General features: G+C 47.0%; 2 protein-coding genes across 2 annotated transcripts in view; one reads left to right on the forward strand and one right to left on the reverse strand.

Annotated features, from left to right (window-relative positions):
* ARHGAP17 (Rho GTPase activating protein 17) overlaps positions 1 to 8,589 on the reverse strand; it is an 87,257-nt gene extending 78,668 nt beyond the window's left edge. The window contains exon 1 of the mRNA XM_057748357.1: positions 8,447 to 8,589. Coding sequence (XP_057604340.1) covers positions 8,447 to 8,499 — 53 coding nt within the window. The 5' untranslated portion in view covers positions 8,500 to 8,589. The remainder of the gene's footprint in view (positions 1 to 8,446) is intronic.
* A 585-nt stretch (positions 8,590 to 9,174) lies between these two features.
* Positions 9,175 to 15,388, forward strand: LOC130861020 (thyroid receptor-interacting protein 11-like). Its single transcript, XM_057749523.1, has 2 exons — positions 9,175 to 11,234; positions 11,322 to 15,388. The coding sequence occupies exons 1-2, from the start codon at positions 10,580 to 10,582 to the stop codon at positions 15,386 to 15,388; spliced, it is 4,722 nt and encodes a 1,573-aa protein (XP_057605506.1). The 5' UTR covers positions 9,175 to 10,579.
* The last annotated feature ends 9 nt before the right edge of the window (positions 15,389 to 15,397 follow it).

Genomic DNA, 15,397 nt, shown 5'->3' on the forward strand with positions numbered 1-15,397 from the left:
AGATCAACCTGTTTGCAAGGCAGAAATAGAGACAAAGATGTAGAGAACAAACATATGGACACCAAGGGGGTAAAGCAGCGGGGGGTGAGGGGGGAGTTGGGGTGGGATGAATTGGGAGATTGGGATTGCCATATATACATTACTAATAAGAAAAAAAATCAAATTGTATACTTTAAATATATGCAGTTTATTGTATGTCAATTATATCTCAATAAAAGTCCTTAAAAAACATTAAAAAAAAAAAGAACGTGGAAGAGAGATGGGGAACTGACAGGTGACTGAGTAGGTGTGGTGGCATTCCGTGCACTAGAGCAAGTGCCAGCAAACTCTTCTGTAAAAGGAACAGACGGTAAATAGCACAGGCTCCGCGGACCATACCGTCACTGTTAAAACTACTTAGTTCTGCTGCAGCAGTGCATGGCTATGTTCCCATAAACCTTTTTTACAAAGCAGGAGGTAGGCAGGATTTGCCCTGCAGGCCAAAGTTTGCCGCCTCGTAGACGAGGGAATCCAGGGAAAGCAGGCTAATTTGAGGACGAAGTTCATGAGTTCAACGTTAGCAGGACATTTAAGTGGAGACGTTCAATCTAGGGATGAAGAGATGCCAGGGCCAGAGGCATAAAACGGAGAGCTGTCAGCCACGTGGTAGCAGTTATGGGGCTGATATCACTGGGGGGAAGGGGGGGAAGGGGTGGTCTCAGAAGAGAGGACAGAAAGAACACGTCCTTGTCCGAATACAAGGGCAGATGGGCAATGTCACTTCAGGTCACTACAGCCCTGGAAAGGTAGAGGCATTGGGACCTAATCTCCCTTAACTCCCTAACTTAAAAAGAGGCTCCTATTTTAACTCGGGGCTTTCATCCCCTTTTCCAAGATTAATAACTTTTAAGGTTTCAAATTCATAGATGAAAAAGAAAACATCCTACTGGCTGGAAAAAAAGGCAATTCTAAAATAAAATGTCAGACTTCCCTGGTGACACAGTGGTTAAGTATCCACCTGCCAATGCAGGGGACACGGGTTCGATCCATGGTCCAGGAAGATCCCACATGACGTGAAGCAACTAAGCCCGTGCGGCACAACGACTGAACCTGCACTCTAGAGCCCGTGAGCCACAACTACGGAGCCCACATGCCACAACTACTGAAGCTCACACACCTAGAGCCCATGCTCTGCAACGAGAAGCCATCACACTGAGAAGCCCGCGCACTGCAACGGAGAGTAGCCCTGACCCGCTGCAACTAGAGAAAGCCCGTGCACAGCAACAAAGACCCAATGCAGCAAATAAATAAATAAATGAATGAATAAATGAATAAATAATCAAATAAAATGCCTATCAACTTTTTCTGTTTTATTATAATTATACACTCAAAACATGTGTAATGTGTGTAAAGTATGAGGAATGATGACAGAACAAGTATTTGGTCTCCACCTTAAGAAGAAGGGAAGAAGTTCATTACCAAAACACCGCTGTCCAATTTTCATACCATAAGAATTAGTCTCTAAACTAGAGGTCAAAAGAGGCAGCCCAAGACCGGATAAAAGTTGAAGATATATTTTCTTTGGCCTAAACAGTGTTTTGTTTTGGTTTTCTTTTTCTTTTTTAGTTGCCGACATTTAAATATCAAGAAATCAGCTTCCAGAATATCATTAAAAAAGGGGAGATGTGACTACAATGTACCCACATTTCACCATGGCAACAAGTGGCTGGAGCTGAGAGCAACTAAGCCCTGTAAATGAACATGTACTCACTGGTTCCCTGTGGTCCTCACCATCCCCTATTTCCTTACACCTATCTCCCACATCACTTATTACTTTTACTTGCTCTGGCACTCGACTTTGTTACCCCTGCTTACAGAGTATAACTGTGGTTTCCAACTTTTTGGAATATGAGAGACATTATGTAAAGTAAAATTTCAGACTCCCTCACCAGGAACATTACAGGCCCATAATCCCTTATCTATCACGTTGAAACCAAAAAAAAAAAAAAGATTTTTCTGTAACTCATTTGGCAACATAACTTGGCCTAAGCTAACATGAAGTTATTTATAATCTTTAAGGATTACATTTAGTGTGAAATACAATCATATATTTTGCTATAGAAATAATAACATGTATGACGATTACAGGCTGCTGCCCCAGATCCTACTGGAGATATTTTATAACAGCATATGTGATTACTTTTCTTTAAAATCTGAAAAATTCTGAATTCTGAAACTCATCTGACCCCAGGGGTTTCGGATAAAGGACCGTGGGCCTGTTATACTTTTACTATCTATGTTTAAGAAACCACACACACACACACACACACACACACACACACGAAGCAGACAGGAGTGTAATGATATTTTTAAAAGGATTTATGCTTGATTAATTATAATGGCATCTACCTACTTTGAGAAACAGAATGATATATGCAAAACCGTCTGCAGTCAGACAAGAATGTGTAGTGCACATGCGGACTCTAGGACCCTATATTGGGGGGGGGCCCGGTCTGCAGTGTACACACGGGGAATCACTGGCAAGAAGGTAATTCCATAGTAGAATAACATGCTGCCTTCACATACACGACATGATATTTGAACATGATGCTATAGTCCACGTTCTTTTAGGGGTTTTTGGGGTTTTTTTTTTTTTCAGTGAACAATGAGTTGTCACTCACCTATAAATACCCTCTTTGATATTCTAGGATTTCACAATATGTAAAGCACATAACGAGGCCACAGAAGATCAGATTCAGAAGAAGCTGCAAAGATACCAAATTCCTTTCCACCCCTACTCCATGCAGAGGCTGGATGGAATCCGCTCAGATGGAAGCAGAGCACAGCCACCTCCCCTCTCTCAGAATTCCTGTTTGGAGGAAATCAGTGTGGTAAAATGAGGCAGCAGAGGAGGTGAGGGATGTAGAACCTGATGCCGGCAAAAGTAAGGATACGGTCTGTGATGTCAAACATAGGTAGGGCTGTCTCACGGAAGAGAGACAAGACGGAGTCCCTGTGGCTCCAGAGCACGACTCGGGGGTGTGCGGGGAGAGGGGTGTGCGGGGAGAGGGGTGTCTGGCTCATCTGGAGAATCAGCACCGCCTGCCTGGAGTGGGAGGAGGTCATTAGATATCTGTGACCTTCAGGGAGGGTCGGCAAAGAACAGAACGGAATAAGACAGGCTGGGTAGGGACTGGGGCGAACTGGACGGCTCATGCCTCACCCAGATGGGACAACGGCTGCTCAGCTCCTGCCACCTGCACTCGGAAGGGATGCCGGGCACTGCCAGGTCCTCCAAGATTTTGGAAGCAACTGGAAGTCCAGGTTTTCATGTGAAAACGTCTCATTTTTAAATATGAGCCAATGATTGTAGAAAATCAATCAATACAGCATAGGCCAAAGAGAACACATCTCTGGCCTGCAGGCAACAGTGTGGAGCTCTGGTTTGGATAATTCAAACATCCAGACCCTGGAAGGGCTAGAATAGGATTTGTCAACCTCAGCAGTCTTGGCATGTGGGACCAGCTATGTCTGGACCGGGAGGCGGTCCAGTGCAACTGTAGCACAAGCAGCAGCCTCCAGGGCCTCTGTCTACCCCTCCCCCAGTCAAGTCACGACAATCAAAACAATGACTGCGGACATTGCCAAATGTCCCCCGGGGGAGCAAAACCGTGCCTGGTAAGAGCCATTGGACTAGAGCAACATCCAACTCTGAGCCTCCAGGAGTTTAAGAAAGCATCACTCACGACTCAAACAACAGGTTTCTCATGTAAGAGTTGCCCACACAAAGTAAGGACTTATACCTGCTCTGGAATGAGACACTTGGGTGTGAATCCACAGCTCCATCATTTACGAGCTTGATGACCTCTCTGAGTTCCAGCTTCTTCATCATTAAATCAGGAACAGATAACACTGCCTCTCAGAGTTGCTGCAACAATGCAGTGCGAGAATTTATGCAAAGCACCGAGCCCAGCAGCTTAATAGGCACCAAAAATGTTTAATAAACATTCATTCTTCCCTTGTGAAGAGGCAGCCCAGATGCTATAGTCGGAAGCACATGGGGTCCAGAGTCAGAATCCCTCCACCACTTGGCAGATGTGCGAACCTGGCAAGTCATTCTCCCTCTTTCTGAAATAGAAATGATCATTGCCAGTAGGTGAGAACCAAGCCAGGTGCTCTGGTACAGCACTGGGGAAACTAAACCAACTAGAGAAAAGTTGATGATTAGTACTATCAAATCTTTTAAAGGTTTCTGTAAAGGAAAGAACGAGCCTTTCAACACATCCAAAGAACTGAGAATGCAGTAATATCAGGGTAACGTACAGGGAACAAAAGAAAAATAATAACAGGGATCCTGAATCCCCAGGTCATTCTAGACAAGCAACTGCCAACTGGTGACCCACAGGCCAAATCTGGCCACGGATATAGTTTGTTGAGCCCCACGCAGTACCACAGTGATTGTTTCGTTTGCACTGAATGCCATCTAACTTTCATTAAAATCCAGACTTCAGGCTTTTCTGGAAAGCTGCAAAGGTTGAGTCGCTCTGGGCCCATATTCCCACATGCCCCTTTGGTGAGACCATTGGGGGGGGGGGTTGGGCACGCCCCCAACCCTTCCCTGGCCTCAGTCACTCATTTATTTTACCAGTCTGGCCCCTCTAGGCATTTGAGTCTATAACCTTGGCTTATCTGCAGTGAACTATCTGGGAAAGCATTTGAACCTCCAGGGAGTACTTCAGTCAAGGCAGAAACCAACACCCAAGCAGACACTCCCTGCCAGAGCCTCACCCAGGCAATAACTCTCCTGGTTAGTCCTTCAGATTCCTTTTCTCCTGGACACTTCAATCTCATAACTAAACGTTCCTCAAGCTCCTCATCCTGTGTCCACCTTCCTCCACTCAGGGCATCACCTCCCCAAAATCACCACCTGCGTCCACTGGATCATCTGCATCGAGGATTTCTAACAACGAAGTATCTTTCTTCTTAGCAAGACTACAAAAGACACAAGGTGGTGTCTCTTGTTTCCTGACTAGCATGCCAGTTTCCCTTGGGGAGCCAGCACTCCCCTACTCTTAGTCCCCGTGGTTTAGATGGGGTTGACGCTGTACCCATTACCAGGGAAAAGCATGACCCGGTCAGAAGCACTCAGAGTCAGTCTTGGGCCTTTGGCGACAGTGACTGGGAGGAAAGTATTCTCTGTCCCTCTGGGACTGGAACTGAGGATGATGGAAGAGGGGGATGGGGGTGGGGGTTCTCCTTGTGGACATAGCTTGTCTAAAGAGTGGAACCCCTGGATCCAGCCCAAGCTGCAGCCATCCTGCTTTTGGATTCTGGAGGTCACATATAAGCCAATTAATTCCCATCTTCGCTTATGGCAGTTTGAATTGGGTTTTCTTACAACCAAGAGAGACATCAATACAAGAGAAATTTGAAAGAAGTGCTTGAAGATGGAAGCAAAGCCAAAAGGCTTTGCTCAAACTTCCTCCTGTTTTTTGCTTACTTCTTTCCATCCAACAAGAACTGGCATTAGCTACCCCTCTATAAGCACTCATCTCAGGGTATAGAATTATTTTTTTGCTTGCCTGTCTCTTCCACAAATCTACTGAGCTCCTTCAGGGCAGAAACTGAGTCGTATTCACTTTTGACGCTTTAATACCCCATGCACTGGGACACAGTTTAGGCCAAAGAAGTGTCTGTTGAATGGATGAATCAACAAAAGGCAGGGGGACAAAAGGAACCATCCTCATTCTCTCCTTTGGGACACCCAAATCAGGAGACCACCTCATGAGCCTTGCCCCTGTGGTACACAAACCAGCTTCTGAAACAGCCTCATCCACCCACTGTAAACAAACTGCATCATGAGAACTCACTCCTTCCAGCCATTCCTAATTCTCCCACATGTCCATCAGGTGGAACCTCACTGTGGGGTCACTCACAAGGGCATCATTCTGCAAAGAGAATACTGCATCCCAAGACAGCACTTAGAACTCTAGAAACTGACAGTACACGCTATGGGCAAGCCATTCACACAAGTGACTTCATTCATTAGTTCACGTGTGCTTTCTAGTCTTTGTTTTGACCCAAATACATTCAGAAGCCTGATTCTGGTGCCCGCCAACCATTTGCTTCTACCCAATAACGATTCTGGGTTTACTCCTGCCTCCATTTTTCCTCCTTAGTCCTTTACAATTACTTAAGTGGGAAAAAAAACTACAAGTATATCTAGGAAATCGACAGCAGTAAAGCAACAGGGTCCCTGGTTAAAACACTTCTGACTTTAGGTACATAATTGCCACACCCTTAATAGCTCTGTAATAGCTGCAGCTTCCACCGCATCCAGCGATAAAGATTTTCAAACAGAGTCAAAGGTCAGGGCCCGAATTATAGTCCTAGGATGAGTCACATCACTTACTCTATCCAATTCTCATTTTCCCAGACTTGGGCCAATATCACCAGGGCAGTCGAGTGAGGACTGGATTTACATCCGCGTACCAATATTTATTGAGCATCTACCATGTGACAGAACCACAGCAGACCCTGGGAATCAAAGAAGAAAGAGCACAAACTCGTAAAGTGTTTAGTCTCATGGAGAACTCGGCAAGTAAAGAGGCAATTACATTATGGAAAAACAGGTGCTCCATGGAATTATGAAAGAGCCAAGGAGGGACATCCAATCTATGTTGGAGCATCAGGGAAGGCCTTTTAGAGGCAGAGACCTTTACAAGGAGACCTGAAGGAAGAGTAGGAGGTGGCCTAGGGCAGGTGTGATGAAAGAAGCTTCCGAGAGTTCCAGGTAGGGGCTACTACATAAGAAAGCATAGCCTCCTCTGAAAACTGAAAGTAGGCAAGGATGGCTGGAATTTAAAAGTGTAGAGAGAGAAGCTGCTATGGAGGAAGCAGAGGCCAAAGACACCCTAAACAGCTTCCCTGAACAACTTTGTAGCTTTTAAAGCCTCAGAACTTTGTTTAAACAAAAAAAATCACTTGCCTGATACAGTGGACAAACGGGCCAAAATGACTCTCTGATAAATGCATCTTGACACGCATTAAATATTGACTCCACGATGCATGTTACTAGGAACACTGAGAGGGACAGAAAACTCACAGAAGTGACCTTGTAATTCATCTACAGATTCTTGGTTGAAACATGAGCTCTCCCTCATACTCTGTCTGCCTTCCTCTCAGCATTACTGCTGTCATCTTCCCACAAACAACAGAAAAGGAGGCACATCTAGGCTGCAGCCTGGACAGAAATTAACTCCGGCAATAGGATAAATGCACACCGAGTTAACAGGGTGGGATACCAAAACGAATGAAACAACAAAACCAAGCAAAAAGTTGAGGGAAACGAAACAGCGAAGAGCAAATTTAGAAAACTCAAGAGGAAGTAAAAGTATTTTCACACACACACAGAAAAAAGAAGTGTCCCATGTGCTTTGGCCCAACCAAACTCCCTCTCTGACTCAGCTCCTGAAAAAAAGAAGCAAAGCTGCGAAACATTCCCACTTTCATATCTCTTCACAGAACAAACAGCAAAATCGCTACCATACAGCTCAGCTGCCCTGGAAGACCTTGAAATATCTGCCCCAGATAACACAGCACATGACAATCACCTCCAGAAGCTCTCAAACCCGCAAACCAGTCCTGTTCCGACTGCCTGATCATCTACAAACTCTGGGCTATTCTGTCATTTCAGAACCTATGCTTGTCCAGCAGTCAAGGAATCCAAAGCACCATGGGGGAGGATCTGCTTCCAAATCCAAAGTGAGGAAGACGTTTCAAAAAAAAAAAAAAATAGTAATGTCTTTTTAAATGGGCGCTAGGCGCTTCGAGAATCCCTTTCTCCCGATTCCAGCTTTTTTCAATGTCAAGCTGTCCAGCGCATATGCGCCCCTGGTCTGGAGACGGCATCCCCTCTAAGTTCCCTCAAAGGGTGTCCTGAGACTCCGGAGGCAGACCCGCTGGGCTTTCAAGACCCTCTGCTGCTTTACGGGCCCCCATGCACTTGTGCAAACGTGAAGGCTCTGCGGCAGGGGGGCCACCCCGGAAAGGCTGAGAATGCCGCCCCCCAAGCCCCGCAGCCTGGGACACACGACCGATCGGAGTTCCAGTCGCGGGGGGCGGCCCGGACCGGCTTAATCTCGGGAGGGAGGGGAGGACCGGGGGGCCAAGTGCAGCCCCCCCGTAGCATCCGGGGGCGGGGGGAGGGGAGCAGGGAGGCGCGGCCCGCCCGGCCGGTCTCCGGGGGGCCAGGCGGAGGCCCAGACCCCGGCCGCCAGGCCGCAGCGTGGCGCAGCCCCCCCGGCCCAGGGCCCCGCCGGCCTCGGGCGGGGCGGAGGCCGGAGCCGGAGCGGCCAGGCCCCGCGGAGGAGCCGGCGCGTCCCCCCGCCACCACCCCCCCCCCCGGGAGTCCGCGACCCCCGGCCCCCCACCCCAATCCCGGGGCTGCCCGGCCCGGCGCTCTCACCTGCCCACGGTCTGGTTGGCCAGCTGCTTCATGCGGTTGAACTGCTTCTTCATGGTGGCGGCGTCGGCGGCGGCCGCGGGGCTCGGGCCGGGCAGGACGGGGACGGCCTGGCGGCTCCTACATCGCTTCCCTGCCGAGGCGGCGGCGGCTCAGGCCCGCGGCCCCGCCCTCGCCGCGTCACTTCCAGCGGCGCCGCCCGCCGGGCCGGCCGGGGCGGGGCGGGCGAGGAGAGCCAGGCCCCGGGGCAGCGCGCGGCCAGGCCTCCGCCTCCGCCCCCAGGGGTCCCCGTGCCTGGCGACGTGCGGCCGCCGAGGGCCCCCGGTCCACTGGGTCCTCGGCGTGCTTTCGCTCTGCGATCGCCCGCTCGAGGGATAGTGAGCTCACTTCCCAGACTAGATCTCACACACACGGTGGACAAAGCAGACACAAAGAGTGTAGACGGAGCGACACCCCGCTCACGAACCGCCAGGACTCATCCTCGGGACTAGACAGCCAGGCAGGGCTCTCTGGGGGCGGAGGGCCGGGGTGGACCGGGAAAGGAGCTGTGGGATGATGGAAATGGTCCAAGCCTTTATCAGGGCTGTGCTTCTGTGCAGGTGTAGACAGTTGTCAAAATGCACGGATCAAGAGGGATGCGTGTCAACATGTGTACATTTTGCCTCCATTTTCTTCTGAAGATATTTATGTATGTATTTATGTATTTATGTATTTCTTTATTTTGGCTTCGTTATGTTGGGTCTTCACTGCTGTGCACAGGCTTTCCCTAGTTGCGGTGAGCGGGGCTACTCTTTGTTGCAGGGCAAGGGTTTTTCATTGCGGTGGCTTCTCTTCTTGCTGAGCACAGGCTCCAGGCGGGCAGGCTTCAGTAGCTGTGGCACTGTGAGCTCAGTAGTTGTGGCTCGGGGGGCTCTAGAGCGCAGGCTCAGTCATTGTGGCACCGGGCTTCATTGTTCCTGCGCAAGTGGCATCTTCCCGGCACAGGGCTTGAACCCGTGTCCCCTGCCTTGGCAGGTGGAGTCTTAACCACTGCGCCGCCAGGGAAGCCCTTGCCTCGATTTTTTTTAAGAAAAAAAAAGATGGTTGCCGGAAACTCACAAGCTGCAGGACAGTGTGTGCTGTGTGATGCCGCTGAGTCAAAAAAGTCAAAGGCAATTAAATATATTTTACTTCTATTTGAATAGTATTACTGTAGTACCGCTTTGCTTTTATTAATGAAAATCTACCTTGAATATCATTCCATATCAAAAAACAAGTCAGAAGCAAGGTGTGTTTTCTGCGAACAGGCGCTCGGAGATGGACCCTTCAGAGCGGCTGCGATGGCGGCCGCGTCCGGGGGGCCGGGGTGGTGGGGGCACTGGGAGAATCAGGGAAGCAGCGGAGACGGGCCCACCCCGGCGCTGCGAAGGCGTGAGGAGCAGCAGAGGCCCGAGGGGAGGCAGGTGCTTTGTTAGGGGCCAGGCCAGGCCTGGGCCTTGCCAGGCGGGTGTGGCCAATCAGGGGCCTTGGAATCCCGTGTTGTCTAGAAACCTCTTATTGTGCTTTGATTCTTAACCTCGCGCTGGCAGCAGCGCAGCGACAGTGGGCGGAATTGTCCGACTGGGCTGGGCGCTTTTCGGTGAGCGGACCAGGTCAGTTCTATGACCCGCTACAATGTTCTCCTGGTTGGGTGGCCTGGACGGCAGCTTAGGCCATTTCCTGGGGCATGTGGGTGGTACAGTGGCATCTTTCAGACACCATATTTCTGGTGTCCCAGAAGATGTGCCGAGGGAGGGAGCTGAAGCGGTAGAAGAAGTACCTGACTCTACAACAGAGGAGGTTGAAAACTCTCAGCTGGTCTTCACCTCAGAGGTTGAGAGACTTAGATTTCTTTATAGTGATCTGACAGGGAAGTGTGAAGCCGCAGAACTTCAACTAAGGCAGCAAACTACTAGTTACAGGCATCAATTACAGCAGAAAGATGGAGAAATCAAACTTCTTACAGCAAGACAGATAGAGCTACAGGATCAGTTGCTAAAGCTGCAGTCGGTCATCCAGGAAGTAAATCTTGAGGATGGCCTTGTGCCCTCAAAGAGTGTACGCTCTTCCCTGGGTTATGATATCAGTCAGCATGCTTTAGCCTTGCAGGATGATGATATGGACTTGGCGGACCTAATTTGGTCACAACAAGAAATCAATAGATTGTCAAAACACGTCGTAAGACTTGAGGCTGATGTCAGCTATTGGAGACATTTTGCTCAGAATTTTACACCACAAGGAGCAGATAGCGTTGATCTAAAGGAAATCTACAAACTGAGAAATACCATCAAGCAACTTGAAGAGAATCGAAATAAGGACATTGATGACCATCAACTTGAAGTGACGGTACTGCAGGACATTCACCAACAGAAACTGGCAGAAATAAGTCACAGGCATCAAAAGCAATCAAAGGACTACGAGGAAAGGATTCATGACATGCAGGAAGCTATGCAAGTCCTAGAAGCTGAAAAACTAGAGTCCACCAAGAAAATCCAAAAACTCCAAGGACTTGAGATTAGAGTAAAAGACCTTGAAAGAAAACTATCTTCTGTAGAAAAGGAGAGGGATGCTTTAATTGGGGAACAAGACCAGGTAAAGGAAAGGAATGCAAGCACTGAAAAAGGTGAATTGCAGCCTTCTATTAGGAGGCAGAGTGATGCTGGGGCAGAAAAGGGAGAAGTTCTTCCACTGAGTCCATCCCTGGAAGAAGTGCCTGGACAGCAACAGCCACTGTCTGATGCTGAAAATGAAATGAGCTTGAATAGCTTAAAGCGGGATAAAAATCTGATGGAAGAGAACCTGAAACTTCAAAAACGAGTCCAAGTTTTAGAAAAAGAAAATTCATTGTTAAATAAGGAAAAGGAAGAACTTCAACGATCACTTGTCAAATTGAGCAATGACTATGAACTCCTTAAAAGAACAGCTACAGGAGACATGAATTCGGATTCAGAAGTACATCATTTAAGGTGTGATGTGGAACTCAAAGAAGGAAAACTCGATGAGAGTCCTACTGAAAAGAAAATACTCATCCCTGAGTTAGAAGAGTCAGACAGGCAGAAACAAAAAACTACAATGCCTGTGGTTTTGGTGAAAGATGAGCAATCAGAACAACCCACTGAAGGAGACAGCATCATCAGGAAACTAAAACAAGATCTAGAATATGAAAACAAGAGAGTCCGTCAACTTGAAGATGATACAATGAATAGTACTGAAGAGTTGCATGGGCAAAAAGAAAATTTAATTCCTTTAGAAATGGAAAAGGGACAGTTAGAGGCAGAATTGTGTTGGGCTGAACAGAGCCTGTTGGAGGAAAAAAGGAAGCAGGAGCAAGCCTTCAAAGAACTGTCAGATACAGATAACCCAGACAGCTGTGCCTTACAGCTGGAGCGCGAGTGTTTAATTAAACTCAGTCAAGAGAAAGACTATGAAATATCAGAACTCAAAAACAATATTGAGCAGATGATTGCTGAGCACAAAGAAACTAAGGAAATTTTGTCATCTACTTTAGAAGAGCAGCAGCAACGGAAACAACTCATAAGAGAGAAAGAAATTTTTATTGAAAACCTTCAAGGAAGTTCACAGCTTCAGGAGGAGTTAGAGCCGTATACTCAAGCCTTAAGAAAAATGGAAATTTTACAGCAAACCATAGAGGACAAAGACACAAGTCTTGCATCCATGAAAGAAGAAAATAGTCACCTGAAAGAAGAATTGGAACGACTGAGGGAAGAACACAGTCAAACCCCACCTATGATGGACCCTAAAACTCTAGACAGTATTGTAGAACTAGAATCTGAGGGATCTCAACAGAGCACAACTGAAGATAATCTGGAGATTAAACCTCATCCAAAGATACGTGACGATCAAAACCAGAGTGAAATGCAGCTACTTCGATCTTTACAAGAGCAGACACAGAAAAATCCCAGGTACCAACACGAGCAGATGACTATTAAACACAATCCGCTCTATTCAGCCAAAGAGGAGGAAATCGAGACTTTGCAAAATGCAATAGAGCAAACCAAAACCCAGTTGCCCGGAAAATCCCAGCCCACACCAACAGAGCATTCCGATACATTCCAAGTAACAAACACTCAGAGTCTTAATACAGAAAATGGAAGTGAAAAGCATGACTTATCTAAAGCCGAAACTGAAAGATCCGTACAAGAAATAAAAGAACACAAATTGGAGACTAAACGTCTAACTGAGAAGAATACCTGTTTAACTGAACAGGTTGCTCAGCTGTCCAAGGGTGAGACTAGTAAACTAACTCAGCTTGTCCAGCAAAAAGATTTGGAGATACAGTCTGTTCACATAAAAGTATCTTCAGCTTCCTCCAGTGACCAAGATAATGGACAGGGCCAACAACAATTGCCAGCGTATGCTTTGGAAAGAGAACAAATATTAGCTGCTTTAGATGCGAAGGCTTGGGGAAACTTGAGAATGATGGATACCATCGTTGCCAAAGAAGCAGACATCGTGAAACTCAAAGATGCAAATACAGAACTCTCCACCAGACTTGAAAGCAGTGCGGATATGTTTAAAGAAACAATTCAGAATTTCTCCCACATCACTCGAGAAAAATACATGGAAATGGATGCTTTAACTCAGAAGTGTCAGACTTTACTGACAATACTGCAAATGTCCAGCAATGATGATGAGGTGAGAGGTGTTTGTATGGATCAGTTTGAGGAGCTTCTACAGCAACGTGATCGATTAGAACAGCAAGTGAAGATACTGGAAGAGTGGAAAGTGCAGGTGATGACCACAGTACAAAATATGCAGCATGGGTCAACCCATCTTCAGAAGGTGCTTCAACAACTTCAGGCACGGGTTGTAGTTGATGATGATCATTCTGAACGACAGATGACCTGTACTGACCTGATCAAAATTTATGAAGGGAATGAAATCAAACTCAGAAACTTGAAGGCACAAAGAGAGGAAGTTCAGTTGAGCCTAGAGCAGCTTTGCAATACCAAAGATATCCTGTTGGGGATGTCTGACCTTAGTTTACCACACCCCTCCAATGAATCACTTCCATCCGAGTCAGCTGACTCTCGGAAGGCAATGAAACCTGAGGTACCGAGCGAATCGTCTACATTGCTCGGAGAAGAGATAGAAGAGTTAAGAAAACTCATGGAGGAAAAAGATGCAACCATTAGAACCCTCCAGGAAGATAATCAGAGATTATCTGATTCCATCGCAGAGAGTTCAGAACTAGAAAGAAAACGATGTGAGCAAATGGGTCCAGAAATGAAGCAGCTACAGGAGAAACAAGATGACTTGCAAAACCTGCTTAAGGAAAAGGAGCTTTTAATCAAAGCAAAAAGTGATGAAGTACTTTCTTTAAGTGAAACTTTGACTAATGAAGTGAGTGACAATGAACTTTTGAGGCAGGCAGTAAAAAACCTGAAGGAGAGAGTCGTCAACTTTGAACTCGATATGTGTAAACTAAAAGAGGAAAATGAAAAAATAGTAGAAACATATCGGGAAAAGGAAAGAGAAAACCAAGCACTACAAGAGACAAATACACGAATTTCTATGCTGCAGACCGAGAAAGAATTAGAATGTGTTGCAATGAAGGAGAAGGCACTTACTTTTGAGTATCTTTTGGAACACACAGAACTAGGCAAGACAGGGGAATTAAATCAGCTTTTAAATGCAGTCACATCCATACAAGAAGCAAAGGTTATGTGTCAACAGGAGAGAAAAGAAGCCATGTTGGCACTGAAACGGAAACACATGGAAAACCGTGCCCTCCAGAGTGAGGTTCAACATTTACACAACAAAGAACTACCCTTAAAGCAGGAGCTGGAGATATCACATCAGCGGGGGATAGAATCGTCTGAGTTTCATAGCCAAGAAGCTTTGGCCGCACAAGACAGAGAGGCTAAACTAAGAACCAAAGTCACCACCTTGGGGGAGAAGCTCCTACTATCTTCCAATGCAATGAAAAATCAGCAAGCCCGTTTGCAGATAGAGGCGTTGAAGGAACAACTGAATGTCGTGGAGAAGCAGAGAGAGGACATTTCGCGACAGCTTTCTATTTCCCAAGACAAAGAAAAGCAGTGTGCAGAAGCACTAGTTAACTTGAGGACGGTGGTCGCAGAATGGATGGGAAAGGCAAATGATCTCGAGGGAAAACTAATATCGGCACAAGGACAGCAGGAGGAAGCGAATGCTGCCTTGAAACTGAAGGAAGAAAAAATGAAAGATTTGAAAACACAAAATGAGGTCCAACAGGAAATGCTGGATGATGTACAGAAGAAATTGCTGCACGTACTGAGTAACGCAGAAGGAAAAATTGACAAGAGCCTCATGAGGAACCTCTTCGTGGAGTATTTTCAGACACCAAAACAACTTCGGCATGAAGTGCTCTCCACAATTGGCAACACTCTGGGAATCCGAGAGGAAGAGATGGATCTGGTTTTTAAGCAAGAGCAAGGCGGTGGTGCCATGTGGATGACTGGCCGGCTTGGATCAAAACGTGTCCCCAACACACCTGTGCCACCAAATCAACAGTCAATGCCGAAGAATTCTTTTTCAGAATCCTTTGTTAAATTCCTCGAAACAGAATCTCGTCTCACTCTCCCACCACCAAAACCCACTGCTCGGGATCCAAAACCTCTCAATTCACCAGGAAAGAAAACACTAGATGAAACTGTGCCACGTCTTAAAACGACCTCGGATCCACACTCAAAAAAACATGTGAACCGATGTCCCACAGGTATCTCTCTGATTAACCCACCTGGACCTGAACCAGATGGATCTCGGCATCTTCTTTTAGACGCCGTTACTGATGCTTTGCCCCCACACACACCCTTGCTGCTCTCCCCTGGCAAGGGGGCGGGAGTCATGCTGAAAGGCCTGTCACAGCCATGGGTGATTCTTCAGCCAGAGACAAGATGTTCTTTGAAGAAACCAAGTCACTGACAAAGCTAT

Source organism: Hippopotamus amphibius, chromosome 9 (genome assembly GCF_030028045.1).
Source record: "Hippopotamus amphibius kiboko isolate mHipAmp2 chromosome 9, mHipAmp2.hap2, whole genome shotgun sequence".
Lineage (NCBI taxonomy): Eukaryota > Metazoa > Chordata > Mammalia > Artiodactyla > Hippopotamidae > Hippopotamus > Hippopotamus amphibius.

Bases quoted from the DNA above. Each gene is read 5' to 3' on its own strand.
- LOC130861020 (XM_057749523.1), top strand. From the start codon at position 10,580: ATGGACTTGGCGGACCTAATTTGGTCACAACAAGAAATCAATAGATTG. The intron at 11,235-11,321 runs GGGATAAAAATC...TAAATAAGGAAA, and splicing joins GAGCTTGAATAGCTTAAAGC to AGGAAGAACTTCAACGATCA.